General features: G+C 34.2%; 1 protein-coding gene and 1 long non-coding RNA gene across 2 annotated transcripts in view; both read left to right on the top strand.

Annotated features, from left to right (window-relative positions):
* The window catches only part of crppa (CDP-L-ribitol pyrophosphorylase A), a 30,412-nt gene extending 28,512 nt beyond the window's left edge, over positions 1-1,900 (top strand). The window contains exon 10 of the mRNA XM_084126156.1: positions 1,451-1,900. Within this exon, the coding sequence (XP_083982282.1) occupies positions 1,451-1,555 (105 nt within the window). The 3' untranslated portion in view covers positions 1,556-1,900. The remainder of the gene's footprint in view (positions 1-1,450) is intronic.
* A 5,188-nt stretch (positions 1,901-7,088) lies between these two features.
* LOC311091444 lies at positions 7,089-12,553 on the top strand. Its single transcript, XR_014608095.1, has 3 exons — positions 7,089-7,304; positions 8,303-8,384; positions 11,948-12,553. It is a non-coding gene; the product is annotated as an uncharacterized lncRNA (long non-coding RNA).
* The last annotated feature ends 3,012 nt before the right edge of the window (positions 12,554-15,565 follow it).

The raw sequence follows: 15,565 nt of genomic DNA, 5'->3' as shown, positions 1-15,565 counted from the left end.
GAAATCATTCTAATATTCTGATTTATCATGATGTTGGAAACAGTTCTGCTGCCTAATATATTTGATGAATAAAAGGTTAAAAAGAACTGCATTTATTCAAAATAAAAAAATATTTTCTAATAATATAAATCTTCTTTACTATCATACTTATGATATTTTATACTTTTTATCAATTTAACATATCCTTGCTGAATAAAAGTATTGATTTATTTCAAAAAAGAAAGAAAAAAAATTACTGACCCCAAATTACTGACCAGTAGTGTATATTGTTGTTACAAAAGATTTATATTTTTAAGAAATTTGCTTCTTATTTTTATTTTTTATTTTTTTTTAACTTTTTATTCATCAAAGTATCCTAAAAAAGTATCACAGGTTATGAAAAAATATTAAGCAGCAGAACTGTTTCCAACTTTGATAATGAATCATCATATTAGAATGATTTCTAAAGGATCATGTGATAGACTGGAGTAATGATCCTGAAAATTCAGCTTTGCATCACAGAAATAAATGATAATTTAAAGTATAATAAATTGAAAACCAATTATTTTAAATTGTAATAATATATCACAATATTCATCAAATAAATGGCTTGATGAGCAGAAGAAACTTCTTTCAAAAACATTAAAAATAGTAATGTTTCCAAACTTTTGACCTGTACTGTGTGTATATATATATGTATATATATATATATATATATATATATATATATATATAATAACTTATTTACTTTAAAATGAATATATTCTAAATTAATATAATATATCATATTTAAATTAATCTGAAATACTTGAACAGAAGTTGGTCCACCCTCAGCTGTAAAGTGCAGATTTTCTTTGTCTAATGCAACAATGTAGATCTGAACACAGTTCAGAGAGATGAGAAGACCAGGAGAGATGTGCAGCAATTAATCACTGATGCAAAAGCATAAAAAGATGCAGTGGCATAAGGACATTAAGAGAAGAGACCCCAAAATCTTCAACAAAAGACATGAAAACAAAACCTGAAACCCTGTGAGCACAATAGGAGGCCTGACATTTTTTTTCTTCTTAGGCTGCCAAATATCACGGCCGGTAAGTCGACAAGAATGTTTTGAGCACATCTGCTTGTGTATTCAAGTGTGTTTAAATATGTGTGTGTGTTGTTCAGATAAACCCTACATTATGGGGACAAAATATCCCCACAAAGATGCCAATATCTGAAATCCTTCTCCTTGTGGGGACATTTTTGGTCCCCATGAGAAAAACAGGTTATAAATTATACTAATAAGTGATGTATTTTGAAAATGTAAAAATGTTGTGTTGGGTAGGTTTAGGGGTAGGGTTAGTGTAAGGGGATATAATATACAGTTTGTACAGTATAAAACAACATTGTCTATGGAAAGTCCCCATAAAACACGAAAACCCAACATGCGTGTGTGTGTGTGTGTGTGTGTGTGTGTGTGTTTCTTCAGGTGCCAGAGCAGTGGGAGAGATCTGTGGAGAGACTCACTCAGATGACTGTCGCCCTCATCAGAGAGCGCAGTGCTGCTCTCACTGGACAGCTGCTTCATGCCTGAAACTGAGGCAGGAGAAGACGCATTACAGCAGACAACCAGGACTCACAAAGACAGCAGCACGCAATCTCAAACGTCAGAGAACATTTGCAAATGAAGACATTTCAATTTAAAATAAATTACAGTTAGCGAGTGAGTGACAGCGTGGTCAGACAGTCAATGTTTGGATCAGTTGATTCATTTGTTTCAAGGTAGATTTTAAGATAATTCAAATTCAAATGCAAAATTGGCCTGGTTTGCCTAGGCTGATGTACATCAACACACAAGAACAATTAAAAGAACCTCTAAATACTTACATATTTTTGTATGTAAAAAATAATAATAAAAAAAACTTTTTGTTGTTGTTGATGACAGTTCACTGTTCTTTTTTTAAACTCGTAAACTCCTTTCTATAATTATTCGAATTCATATATACAGTTTAAACAAGATATTATTGCTATTATCAAACTGTTTATTCAGAATAAATTAATATATCGTAAATTTAAAGGTACAAAATCTTATGCCTTAATCGCATAACTGAAAGCATGTTCTGACATTGAGGCCATCTCTATATTTAATCAGATGCTGCCATCTTGTGGAGGGGAATGAAAATCATCACAGTTGGTAACTATTGAATTTGACATCATAAAATTTCCTGATAATTTACTCACCCCCACGTCATCCAAGATATTCATGTCTTTGTTTCTTCATTCAAAAAGAAATTAAGGTTTTTGAGGAAAACATTGCAGGATTTTTCTCCATATAGTGGACATCAGCGGTTATCAACGGTTTGAAGGTCCAAATTGCAGTTTCAGTGCAGCTTTAAAGGGCTCGACATGATCCCAGCCGAGGAATAAGGGTCTTAATCTAGCAAAACCATCGGTCATGTTCTAAAAATATATATATATATATATATACTTTTTAACCACAAATTGTCTTGCATGTCCACGACTTCACGCATGACGTAATGACTAACCTGACGTAGGCAGGTGTATATATATATATATTTTTTTTTTTTTTTTCCAGAAAATGACCGATCGTTTGGCTAGATACGACCCTTATTCCTCAGCTGGGATCGTGTAAAACTCTGCATAGCCTTGATGACGTGTGTGATGGAGGTGCATGGATGTATGTTGAATGCAATACAACTGAATGTAACGATTGGATGAACATCATTGGTCCTATGACTTCCACAGACGTCCATGTTTTAATATTTATGACCACTTCTGTTATTGATTGCTATCAGGATGTGAAGAGAGTTTCAACCAGTATAAAAAATACTGTATAGTGTTTGCATAGTAATAGATAAACAGTGTTTATGAAACAAATTGCCTACCCTACCTTTAATCAGCACAACTGTTTTCAACATTGGTCATAATAATAAATGTGTCTTGAGCACAGAATCAGCATATTAGAAAGATTTCTGAAGGATCATGTGACACTGAAGTTTTACAGTATCTTTTACTTTTGACGAGTGAGTAAAACATTACTGAAAAATGATACTGACCCCAAACCTTTGAATGGTAGTGTAGATTTGACGATTCTCTCAATTTTTTTTTTCCATTTTTTTTTCTAAATAATTTAGCCTACACCTATTTCTATATATTTATCTCTTCCTACAAATACTAAACACACTGTTATCATAAACGCATCTTTCTCAGATGCTGTTAAACTTGTGTTTTCTCTATTTACCTGACCCTCATCAGATCATCAGCTCACCAGTTGGTTCTGTTGGCCGTCTTTACACCCGCTCGACTGGAAAAGCCCTGGTGACCACATTTCATAAATTTAGCTGTTTTTATAGCTTAACCCCTGTCTGACAAAACAGGATCCCGGACTATACCCCAAACTTGCGTGTAGGCCTACATGTGCTGACCTCGCCAGACTCGTTCTCCTGAGCTCACCGCAGATTGATAATTGATTATGGCCTTGTGCTTCCAGTCCAATGAGCATGCGATAATTGCGGCGGGTTGTTAAAGTCACTTCCTGCGTCGTTTCTGTCTGAGTGTTGGCTCAAAGCGAAGGCCTGCTACAGGCAAACCAATCAGGAGCTTGTTCTTGGCATGGCAAGTTTTTTTTAAACTTGACGCTGTTTACTCGATCTTAGCGTGTCTTGATTTTTCTACAATTTTAGTTCTAGCGAAAATATACAAGTGCTTTAGTGCTTCATTTATTCAAACAAACAAAGTTTCTGTCACCTTCTCTTGCATAACTTTTCTCTCTTATCCAAACTCTCGATTTTTTAGCTGTTTAATTTGTTCCACATTTGCGTTGGAGCATGTACACGTCTGAAGGTGAGTGTGTTGGTTTTCGGCTGTCAGCGGGACACTGAGAGCATATCTCTGTGTGAAGGCTGAGGTTTGACTGAGATGGATTAACCTTTCAGATGTTCGGTAACATGTCATGGACATTTCTGGAAAGACTTAAGAGAGAATAGAGTATTGTAAACCTGATCCTCTCTCTCTCTTGCTCCGTTGATTATGACTGTGATCATACTATATGACTATGATGGACTTGACCATATCAATATTTTTGAATGATGTCCATAGCAAGGCCAATTACAGAAACACACATAAACTACCATTCAGGATTGTTTGCTTTTGAAAGAAGTCTTTAATGTTCACCAAAGCTGCATTTATTTAATCAAAAATAGTCATATTCTGAGATATTATTACAATTTAAAATAGCTGTTTTCTATTTGTGTATATTTTAAAATGTAATTTATTCCTGTGATGGTAAAGCTGTATTTTCAGCATCATTACTCCAGTCTTCAGTGTCACAGGATCCTACAGAAATCATTCAAATATGATGATTTGATGCTCAAGAAACATTTACTATTATTGTCAATGGTGAAAACAGTTGTGCTGCACTTTTGTAAAATTATGAATGTATTGCTTTATTTTTTGACTAATTTAATGCACCCTTGCTAAGTAAGAAGTATTCATTTAGTTTTAATAAAAGTGATCCCACTAACGTGCACATTTAATAATTTATCAAATGCCTTGCCCTTTATCAAGAGTAATCTTAAGTACAGAAGCAATCAAAAGTGGAAACTATACCCTGTCTAGTTTAGTTATCTCATGCTTATAGTGTAGACAGGGCATTATTGAAGCCAATATGATAAAGCCTGTAACTACTGTGGAAGTCTATGAGGGAGGGATGTGTCATAGAAATCACTGCCAAATATAATATTGATTGATTTTATCCCCCTGAATTTTTCTGTGTTTAATTTATGTAGTTTACCCGCACTACACACTAGCATCCTCTGAGGCTGGAGTACAATGGCACGTCTGGATTAGTTTTAGACAATATGATTCATGTTCATTTGCTTGTACGGCTCTGAGAGTTCGTGTGAAACGTTCTGAGAAAACCGCTAACCAGGAACAGCTGTGAAACGGTCAAGTAAGCACTCGCCATATTTATGTATGAGAGAGGTTTCACTCATTTTCCTCTGGCACAGCGGCACAAAATGCATGTGGTGCTGGTGGAGATGAAACTTACGACTGGGTTTTGCTCCATTCTTGACTCTGTTTCATCAGCTTCTTCTGGTTTGCTTGCAGCTTTTCTGGTGAATTGCTCTGGCTCGTCTCATACAGCTGGACATTGAGGGTTGTCAGACCAAGAAGACATATTCTTCCCTCGTGTTTTGAGGAACTGTTTACTGTAGCATCTATCTATCTATCTATCTATCTATCTATCTATCTATCTATTTGATATAAATTTATTTATTTAATTTTTTACAATTTTTTTATTGCAAATTATATTATTTGACTGAATTTAAATAGAAAAATTATTTTATTACTATTTTATGTATTATTAGTTTTATTATTTAGTGTGTCCCCATTTGGGGTAATAACAGCATGCATTTGAGCATTTACGGGGTCCAGATGGATGAATGGACATTATTTTTTATTTTTTTGCCTTTGGATAAAGGATAGTTTAAATACACACACTAATGTTCAGGTTTTGGGGGAATTTAAAACAAAAAGAAGAAGAAGAAATGTATACTTTTATTCAGCAAGGATTAATTGAACTGATCAAAAGTTACAGTAAAAACATTTATACTATTTCTATTTCAAATAAATGCTGTACTTTTGAACTTTATATTCATCAAAGAATCCATATTCAACATTGATAATAACAAGAAATGTTTCTTATTAAGCTCCAGATCATCACATTAGAATGATTTCTGAAGGATCATGTGACACTGAAGACTGGAGTAATGATGCTGAAAATGCAGCTTAGCCATCACAGGAATAAATATTAAAATATATTTCAAAATATTACTGATTTACTGTACATTGTATAATTAAATGCATCCTTGGTGAGCATAAGAGACTTGTTTTTAAAACATTAAAAACTCAGACATGAAGCAGGCCAGACTTGAACCTGCAGCCCAATTCAACGGTTTACTGTTTTATATTTTACCCGATAAAAACATAATGATGACAAGTTTTAGTACACAAGCGTAAATGACCTTCTTTAGCTTGATGTATCTGAAAGAAGTATCAGAGTGAGATGAAGGAGAGGTGAACCTTCCTCTCAAACGTGCCTGTGGTCCGTTGCATTGCCTCCTACTGTTCTGCAAAGATGATTAATGACTGAACATCACTCAAATTCAGCACTTCTACGCTGTGAAATCGGAGAGGCCCGCGCGGGCTCAGTTCTCTTGAGAATCATCTTGCATGCCCAACACATGTAAATTTGTGATTTTGTGAAGCCACAAGCTTTGGCTGTGTTTGTTTTGGCCATGTATGATATTTCACTCTGATTTGTTGTTTCTCAGGTCAAGTTTAAATCTAGATGATGAAGGTATTTACATTAATAGTTGTATTTCCTCAAATTTTCTCAGATTTTCTTCAATGGTATACACCATGTAACTTTTTCTGTCCAAAATAATAATTAAACAATGAGTAATGCATCATCAATACTTCATCCAAAACATATTTCTGTCTTACTCTGAATGAATTTGCAGTAACATCTTCAGCTAGTCAGCTTGACATCCTTTTCATCTAAACTGGTTATATCTCTTATGAGGAGTATAACCGTATTTCATCACGCCTCAGAGGCAAAGCACAACCAAAACAATGTTTATCTGCAAAATGCATGCATTTTTTTTTATTTTATAACAAAGTTTACCTTTAAATAAGCTTTAAAACTGTATTAGTTTACCTAAAATGAAAATTCTGTCATCATTTACTCATCCTTGTCGTTCTAAATTCATACAATGAAAGTCAATGGGGTCCAAAATGACTTGTGGACCAAAAAAAAAAGGCGGCATTTTTTCATTCTTTGTTTTCAAAAACCTGCCAATGGTCTCTCTCCATACCGTTTAGTCACAGCGTGGCATGAAGCTTCATTTCAGCAAACGTTTTTCGCTGGGTTGTAAATCCTGACAAGGGCCTGCGACTTCACAGATGTGATTTTGTCAGCACACAATCGGGCGTAACAAAATCCTGTCTGACAGCCATTTAGGTCATTTCCTCTCTTTAAGACCCCGTATTACAGCTCTCTAAAGGTAAGGACTGCCCAGAGTACAGTCCGACGAAATTGGGAATGTTGGGTAATCTAATTAGAGGGCAGGACGGGGGCCCATGGGGCCACAGACTGTGGTGAAGCAGGGAAACACTCGCCCTAAAACTGCACACCGCAGGCTCGCTGTGGTAATGTCTGAGAGGTTAATTCTTCCTCATGAGGAAAAACAGGACCTTTCCTGGACGGGACAGCCACATCCCTGCTCCGATGACATAGATGCAGAACGAACCTTTGCGGAGTGAGTCAGTGTATTCTAGATAAGGGATGTCAGTATTTACTTTTACTTTTAACGGAAAAAGAATATAAAAAATGTGCACTAAATAACTTTTGATGGGTTAACTCTAACTTACCATTCAGTAAATGGGGTGGGATGATGCTTGTTATTTTATTGTAAAATACTACAAGAATTATGGTTAGGGAAGTATAAAGAATGAAATATAATTAATGGTTAAACTATTAATTAAAATGATATTCAAGAAAACGAGTACAATTTTGTTAAAATATTTTTTGTAGCTAAAAACACAACTTAGCATACAATTTAAAATGAAAAGACAGTAAAACATTTTTTTTTTTCAAATATATGTTTCTTTTATGCATAAATTGTTGTCTTTGTAATTGTGTGGTTGATTTTTATTGCATTTTGTTTATTTTGTTCATAGGAAAGCCAGTTATGATGACTTTAAATCATTAAAATGGTTGTTTTATTTCATCACCTATGTTATGGCTGCATAAATACATTTAATATACAAATCAGAATTAATTTATTCATTAATTAATTGAAAAATGTATTTCTGTTTGAAAATACTGTTTTTGTCACCAGATTTTTAATGTCATTTTAACAGGATTTATGTGGACAGGCCTATACTGGTAAAAATGTATTATAAAAAATAAAAATAAAAATTCCACGAGACAGTAAATGTAAATATAATAAACTGTTGAAAATGTAAGCGAACAATACAGGTTAGCATATAATTTAACCCTTTTTTTATTCAATTATAAGTTTCTTCTTATTTTGATATATATTATGGTACTTTAAGATGTTTGTGACATTATTAGTTTATTATTATGGTTCCATATAAAGCCATGATGATTTATGTGTCCTTTTATTTTACCACGTATATTATGGCAGTTATACAAGTAAATTTTAATGTACAAAACAGATTCAAGAAGATACATTAATTCATGCTTAAAATTTCTACTGTAATTTTAACAGGATTTATTTTATTTTTTTTACAGTGGACTGGGACAAAAAGAGGATAGGATAGTATAAAAGAAAAGAAAGAGAGCGAGAAGCGGAGCACAAATACAGCGAGAGAGGGTAAGACAGGAGTGATTTATGTCCTGCTATTGAGAAACTAAAATAAATCCAAACTCTGTGAGAGAAACATACAGTACGGCCTGTAAAACACAAGACATGCTCGGCCGCTTTCCCTGCCTCAACCTCAGAAGCTTACGCTCCCTCTCCGCAATGTCAAAACCAATCATTTAGGTTTTTGTCCTTAAGGATATTATCTGAGTTGGAAAAGACCTTGTTTTCTTCAGCCCAAGTTTGTTGAAGAGGGAATTGTGTGTTTGATTTTTGGAGGTCTGTTTTAAATGATCCGATCAGTAGTCATTATTGTCAGTTTTGTGAGTCTCTTTTCAATGCACATTCTTCAGCCCATGCACTGTAAAAGTAAAAGTTGCTGCTTTAAATTTTAAGTACAATCAACTTGGATGTTTAAGTCATTTCAACTTAAATTACATTAAACCGACTTCAAATATTAGTTGCAATTGAAATTGCTTAACTTATTTTGATGAGTTAAAGCAACGTAAAAACGCATGTCGTCATAACTTATCGATCATCATTTGGGAGATACAGGTTTGCATCTGGTCGGGTGTTCGTCTGCGATGATAAATGCTAAACTTTCGCTCAATCTGTGATAAGCACATTTTATTTTGACTAATCAAAGGGCTTGATAAATGCGATACACTTCATTTAGAGAGAAAAATAGCACAGTGTGGGGCGTTTGATCAACATTATTTACACAATACGCCACAACCGTGGCAAGAGTTTGTGTCTTGGCGGACTTCGATACGCGCACACACTCGGAGACACATTCATTATCTGCTTCCGCCCGTCTTTTTAAACTGTTTATTTATGAAGGTGGAAGGATAATGATGCCTTGATTACACAGCAACAGGATTTGCCTTTGTGCGCTCTGTGACTGATGTGAAAGCGTGAGAGTGCTGTAAATAATTCATCCGCTTGATTTGTGACACTGTCAGCACAGTTTGTTGCTCTCTCCGGAACAGAACTCCAGATTCGAGATGGGAGAATCCACCAAATTCAAGGCTGGCATTTCCTGTAATGATCATTTGCCGCTCATTTTTTGACTTTTTATATCCAAAATACAATAAATTTGATCAGAATACAGTAAAAACAGTAATATTGTGAAATATTATTACAATTTAAAAGAACCGTTTTCTATTAGAATATATTTTGAAATGTGATTCTACAGTGTGCTTCAGAAATCATTCTAATATGCTGATTTGGAGCTCAAGTAACATTTTTATTATAATCAATTTACACTGTAAAAATGATATGATCAATAAGTTGACAACTTTTTTAAAGTTATACAAGATTTAGCCGGTTTAATGTAATTTAAGTTGAAATGAATTAAACATCCAAGTTGATTGTACTTAAAAATTTAAGGCAGCAACTTTTTTACACTAGAAAACGGTTTTGCTGCTTAATATTTCTTTATTTTATTTTCAGGACTCTTTGATGAATAGAAAGTTCAAAAGAACAGCATTTATTCGAAATTGAAATCCTTTTTTAACGTTCTTCACTGTCACTTTTGATCAGTTTAATGCATCTTTGCTGAATAGAAGTATTCATTTCTTTCCCCCCAAAAAGTCGTTTTAGATGTTATCATGGCTGTGTCTCAACAAATTACGCCGACCTGCCCTTGAGGGCTCAAATTGAACACCCCATGCTTGCCAGGCGTCTCTTTATAGCTTCTTCTCGCTTTTGGGTGAGCGTTTTTACACACGCTTTGTGATCCCTAGCATTTCCGCTACATCCACGTGCGGTTGACTTTATTTCCTGTGAAAATGACTCGGAATCTGGAGTTTGGATTTTTCTTGCTTTGTTCTGCTGTGGAAAGTGGACTAACACATGCTTGGCAAATGTCTGCTTGAATTTCCAAATTCCACAGCAAGTGGAGAATCTTGTTTCATTGTTTCATAATGCAATTCTAATGAAGCGCACTCACATCCCTTCGAGATCATCCTACGCTTCGCTTTCCGGTGAGAAGTTATTCTACGCCCCCGTCTGTCTGACAAAACTCCCTATTGTTCCTTAAATCATGAATTGTGTTCAAACTCGGCCAGACAACCTGACAATGAGCGATGTCTCCGTGAAGTGAAGTTCCACTCAATTCTCTGTATGCATCTGCGATATGCAGGGAAATTACCTATAAAAAGACAGTTTCATGAAGACTTTCTCTTTGTCCCCTTAAATATCCCCCGTCCAGCCAGGCAGATGTTGGGTCAGACAGGAAGTTTCTTCCCCTTGCTCTCTGTCCTTAATGAATCTCTGGAGAGGGTCTGGATAGGGGCTGGACCTGGATCTGTCTCTTCCGTTTAAACCTTTACGCTCCATTCTCCCGCCCAGCTTATGTAACCCTCATACGCGCAGTAAAACTCGCCTGAGATTCATCAACTCAGGGCCAGACCAAGCGATGGTGTGATCATACTGATACTAATATGAAGCAAAGGGTGCTGAAACCACTGCATTTTTAGAGGTTGTGACTGTTTGCACATACAAATCCTCAAGGTCATGTTTTTTTTTTATTACATTTTGAACACATTGAGATTCATCTGTATGATTCTGAATATTATTATGATGTGCTTAATCTGAATGATAACTTATGCTGATCTATGCTAATCTATATGCTAATATGTAAGTCTATAAAATTTCAACATGGGGTTCAGGCAAAAAAAAAAAAAAAAAAGTACATTATATACACTATAGATAAAAAAATTTGAGGTCTGTCTTTTTTTAAAGAAATATTTTATGCTTTCTTACGCTGCATTTATTTTAATAAATACAGAGTAAAACAGTAATATTGTGAAATATTATTACAATTTAAAATAACCTTTATCTGTTTGAATATATTTTAAAATGTCATTTATTCCTGTGATCAAAGCTGTATTTTCAGCATCATTACTCCAATCACATGATCATTCAAAAATCACTCTATTTTGATGATTTGATAACCAAGAAACAATTATTATATCAATATCAATATATTGAAATGTTTTTAATGTCACGTTTGATCAATTCAATGCATCCTTGCTGAATCAAAGTATTAATTTATTTAAAAAAAAAAAACATTTACAAAACGTTTCATTTATTTAGCCTTCTAATTTTCTTTGCTTTGAAATATATATTGTGAGAAATGCTACAGTATAATTCCAATTCAGTTGAAAATGTGTCTTTCCATGTTAAAACATCTAACATTATTTATTAATATTTCTCACACTGTATAAATGGGCCTTTATTCTGTATATGAAAATATGAAGCAGCCTTTATGGGGAATAATATAATCATATTTAAGGATCTTTGACGTCGAAAGGTTTGAAAACCCTTGTATTAGAAGATTCCATGCAATGTATGTCAAGTGAATTAATATTTATGGTAATTTAAAATTGTATAGTTACATTTTAGTTTTTCTTTTTAGTAGCTTTTTTTTTTTTTAAGTTAAACATTTTTTAATTTGTGTTCCAGAAAAAATAACAGCATAGAGGTTTGGAGTAAAAATGACAGTATTTTCATTTTTCCTTTAATGTTAAGCAAGCACACATATGCCGACACACTTTTACATTTCTTTGCAGAACGCAGTCTGAGGCGACACAAGCCCAGCACTGAGTGATCTGGCAGGAGCGTGAGGGACTTTCAAGTGGATGCCGAAGTGTTTTAATATCCTTCTATTGTCTCGAGCCTGCGTCACGACCCTTGCGCAAGGATGGAGATGGAGCTGGCTATTAAACTACAGGCTTGATTAGAGGATGACGGGATTGTCCTGCAGTAAAATGGGGAAATGCTCAAGAGCTTGTGCACTTCCCACTCTTAGGCAAGAACAGCCAAAGTAACAGAGTAATGCCTCCCTTGAGATCTCCTGTGTGTGTGTGTGTGTGTGTGTGACCCCAGTGAGGACAAACTATTTAGGGGTCAGAGAGTTCTGCTGTGCTGGATCACAATCTGACTGACAGCGTAGAGCGGTAAACTTGCTATTTTAGCTTGGCTCTCTCCTGACGGGTGATGCACGTCTGTTTAATGGAAATTATGTTTGCCATACCAAAGAGGCGTTTAGTGGTACCATATCCGTCTCTGTGGACAAACATAATTATGTTGTCAATATATATCATAGTATTTTATTTTTTTGATATTTTGCTTATTTTATGGTGCTTAAAAATAAAACAGTTGCTAACAACAGAAGAAATTTACAAAACAGTTCTAGTACACAAACGTTTATAATTTATTGTGCTGATAAATCATATAAGAAACATCAAATTATTCAACAGAGATGAGATTATTTGGTCTACTGACATAATTTATTTTTATAAATATTTAAATGTAATATTTATTACACTTCATATACCCACTTATTTTATTTTTTTTACTTTTATATTATATAATTTAACTATAAATAAGAAAATATATAAATCTTGCACACTACTCAAACTGGATGGGGGGATGGGGGGGTTAGTTGGCATGAGTACTTGCTGAGAAATATATATAAAACGTTTATATTGTACTTTTATCCTACGCACCTGCAAATAATTCGGGTGTGGAGCACTATGGTTTTTATTAATTTAATCATAATAAAATATAATTAAATATACTATATTAAATTCAATTACACTTTATAAAATAATTTAAATGTGGGTTTATGATTTTTATGCCTTAATTATAATTAAATGATAAAAAATAATAATAAATGTGGCTTTATGATATAATTATGATATAATTATGTCGAGTTATTTCTTAATATTTTGCATCTACATTGGGGTCTAAAGTCTGAAGCCACTAGTAAAATAATTTTGCATCATTTTAATTTTTTTTTACTTTTTCACACAAATCCACATAACAGAATAAAGAATTACATAAAATTAACTAATTATTTATCGACAGCAGCATATTTGCTTCGTGACCTAGAAATAGTGTCGGATTTGAAATATTTAATTTTATGTCATATTTTTTCCTCATTTTAAATGTCTCACAATCTCAAAACGTTGTTATTTCCAGGTTAAAATAAATTTCTGTATTCCGTGTAACCTGGTAGTTCACACCTCTAACACACACACCAGTAGAGGTCAGCAAGTCCATTTACACATTAAACACATGCAGTCTCCATCACTCCTGACTAATTAATACTGGTTGATGAGGAACTAAGGGACAAAAGCTACTGATTAATGCCATCACACTTCAACCTTGGAATAGCATATAAAGAGAGAGAGCCCAGCAACACGTGGGTTTTTCCTGATGAAGTTCTACCTCACATTGAGAATCCATTAGTCTGCTATAGGAAGAAATCTCCCAAGCCCACTATTAAGGACAGGGAGTCTCCAGCACTCTGGGATTTGGCCTTCGTCACAGGCACCGACAGCGAGAAGGAAGCCATTAAATCATAAAATGTTGACTTCACTTTTTGAAATGAAAGGATTTATTAAAACAGTATGCTGGACTGGGGGGTACAAAAGACTTTTAGTGATGCATTTGGCTTTTACGGTATTTGAAAGCGTTTGTGGCTGGAGAAGCCGGTGGGCGAGACTAAACTAATTGGACCATGTGACAAACAGCAGAAAGAGTCAGGTCTTTACAGTCAAATACTTTTATGATTTATTAGACACGAATTGTACCACCAACACAAAGAATAGCCTGGAGTGTTTTTTACTGCAGTCAGCGGAGTGAATCAGGACAGAGGTGTGTAAAGCACACGTCCCAGATCATCTCTGAGGACACATTCATAACAGTGCTGAATCTGTGTAAACCACGTCAGTGTGCATCTGAATAATGCATCAATGGATCTATCAGACACACTTCTGCTGCTATTTATTAAGCTCATATGAATTCTTTTTTTTTTTTTGGTGTTAAATTTATATAACATAAACATTATAAATAAGTAAAATGGACAATTCTTGTTTGTTTGTTTTTTTTGTGTGTGGAATATTACAGTATTTATTCATGTGCCCTGATAATCTTTAATTAAAATAACTTCTCCTGCAATGACATCTCTTCTTTTCTCTGATGATGCGTTTACTGGCGCGAGGGCGGGACAACCTGTCACTCACATGAGATCGACCAATAGCAAACCACAACCATCCAATCAATTCCCTGTGGACAAAATCAAGTCCCACCCTACATTTTTTCTTGTTCGAGAAGCCGTTTCACTCGGATATACATCACAATAGGGAAGAAAAGAGTATCGCAACTTAGGTTTCAAGCCGACTTTAAATTCAAAAATATATGTGCGATTTTCACAAAAGCTAGAGGTACAAATGTACCATATTATTTTCCCTTCTGAGCTTTTGATGAACTCAGGACATTTTTTGAAGAGGCCCAGAAAATGATTGAGCATTACATTTATAAATATATGTATGTATTCATTTAATTTACTTAAAAGGAGTTTTAAGTCAAATTTTATAGACCAAGAGAGAAAAATGATTTAAACTGGACAACAACCTACCAAACACTTCACAAATCACTTTGTGATACTTTGAGACGGAATGATTCTTAATGTATTATATGAAAATCGTGTCAGTTCACAGACCTGCAGTTTGGCAAAACTGTCCAACAGATGGATTTTTTTTTTTGGTGAGATTTTTACATCACATTAAATATTTCAGAGCTCAATAGCACTGTGTATCCACACATAATCAATCCCGCTGGGACAATCTAAGCTATTTGCTTTGTACTGTTATTGAGCTTATTTAGTGGAATTTACAACTGACAAATGTTTGTTAAATATAAATGTTATTATGCTATTGTTTGTACTGTAGCTTAAGATACACTTGACATGAATCAGTAGTTTAACATTTTATATCAACAGCAAAAGTAACACTCTTACGGGAGCCAGCTGTTTTTAAACCATTATTTTCAGATTGCACATAAAAGCAGAAAAAGAGTATGTTTGAAGCATGCAACAGTATAAGGATTTTGTTAAGAGTTCAAGATTTATTTCAAAGTATGACAATTTAATGTGTGTGTGTGTGTGTGTGTATATATGTGTGTGTGTCTGTATATATACAATATATTTATAGATATATACAGTATACATACATACATACATACATACGTACGTACGTACGTACGTATGTATGTATGTATGTATATATACACAAAGTCACTTATCAGATGTTTTTTGCAAGTACTTAAAAAAAAATGATGTACAGAAGTCATGGGTGCAAAAGGAGATATTTGTGTACATGAGAAGTTTCTGTAGTCTGTAA

This window comes from Abramis brama, assembly GCF_963993115.1.
Source record: "Abramis brama genome assembly, chromosome: 10".
In the NCBI taxonomy this organism is placed as follows: Eukaryota; Metazoa; Chordata; class Actinopteri; order Cypriniformes; family Leuciscidae; genus Abramis; species Abramis brama.
This window is presented reverse-complemented; position numbering and strand designations above follow the sequence as displayed.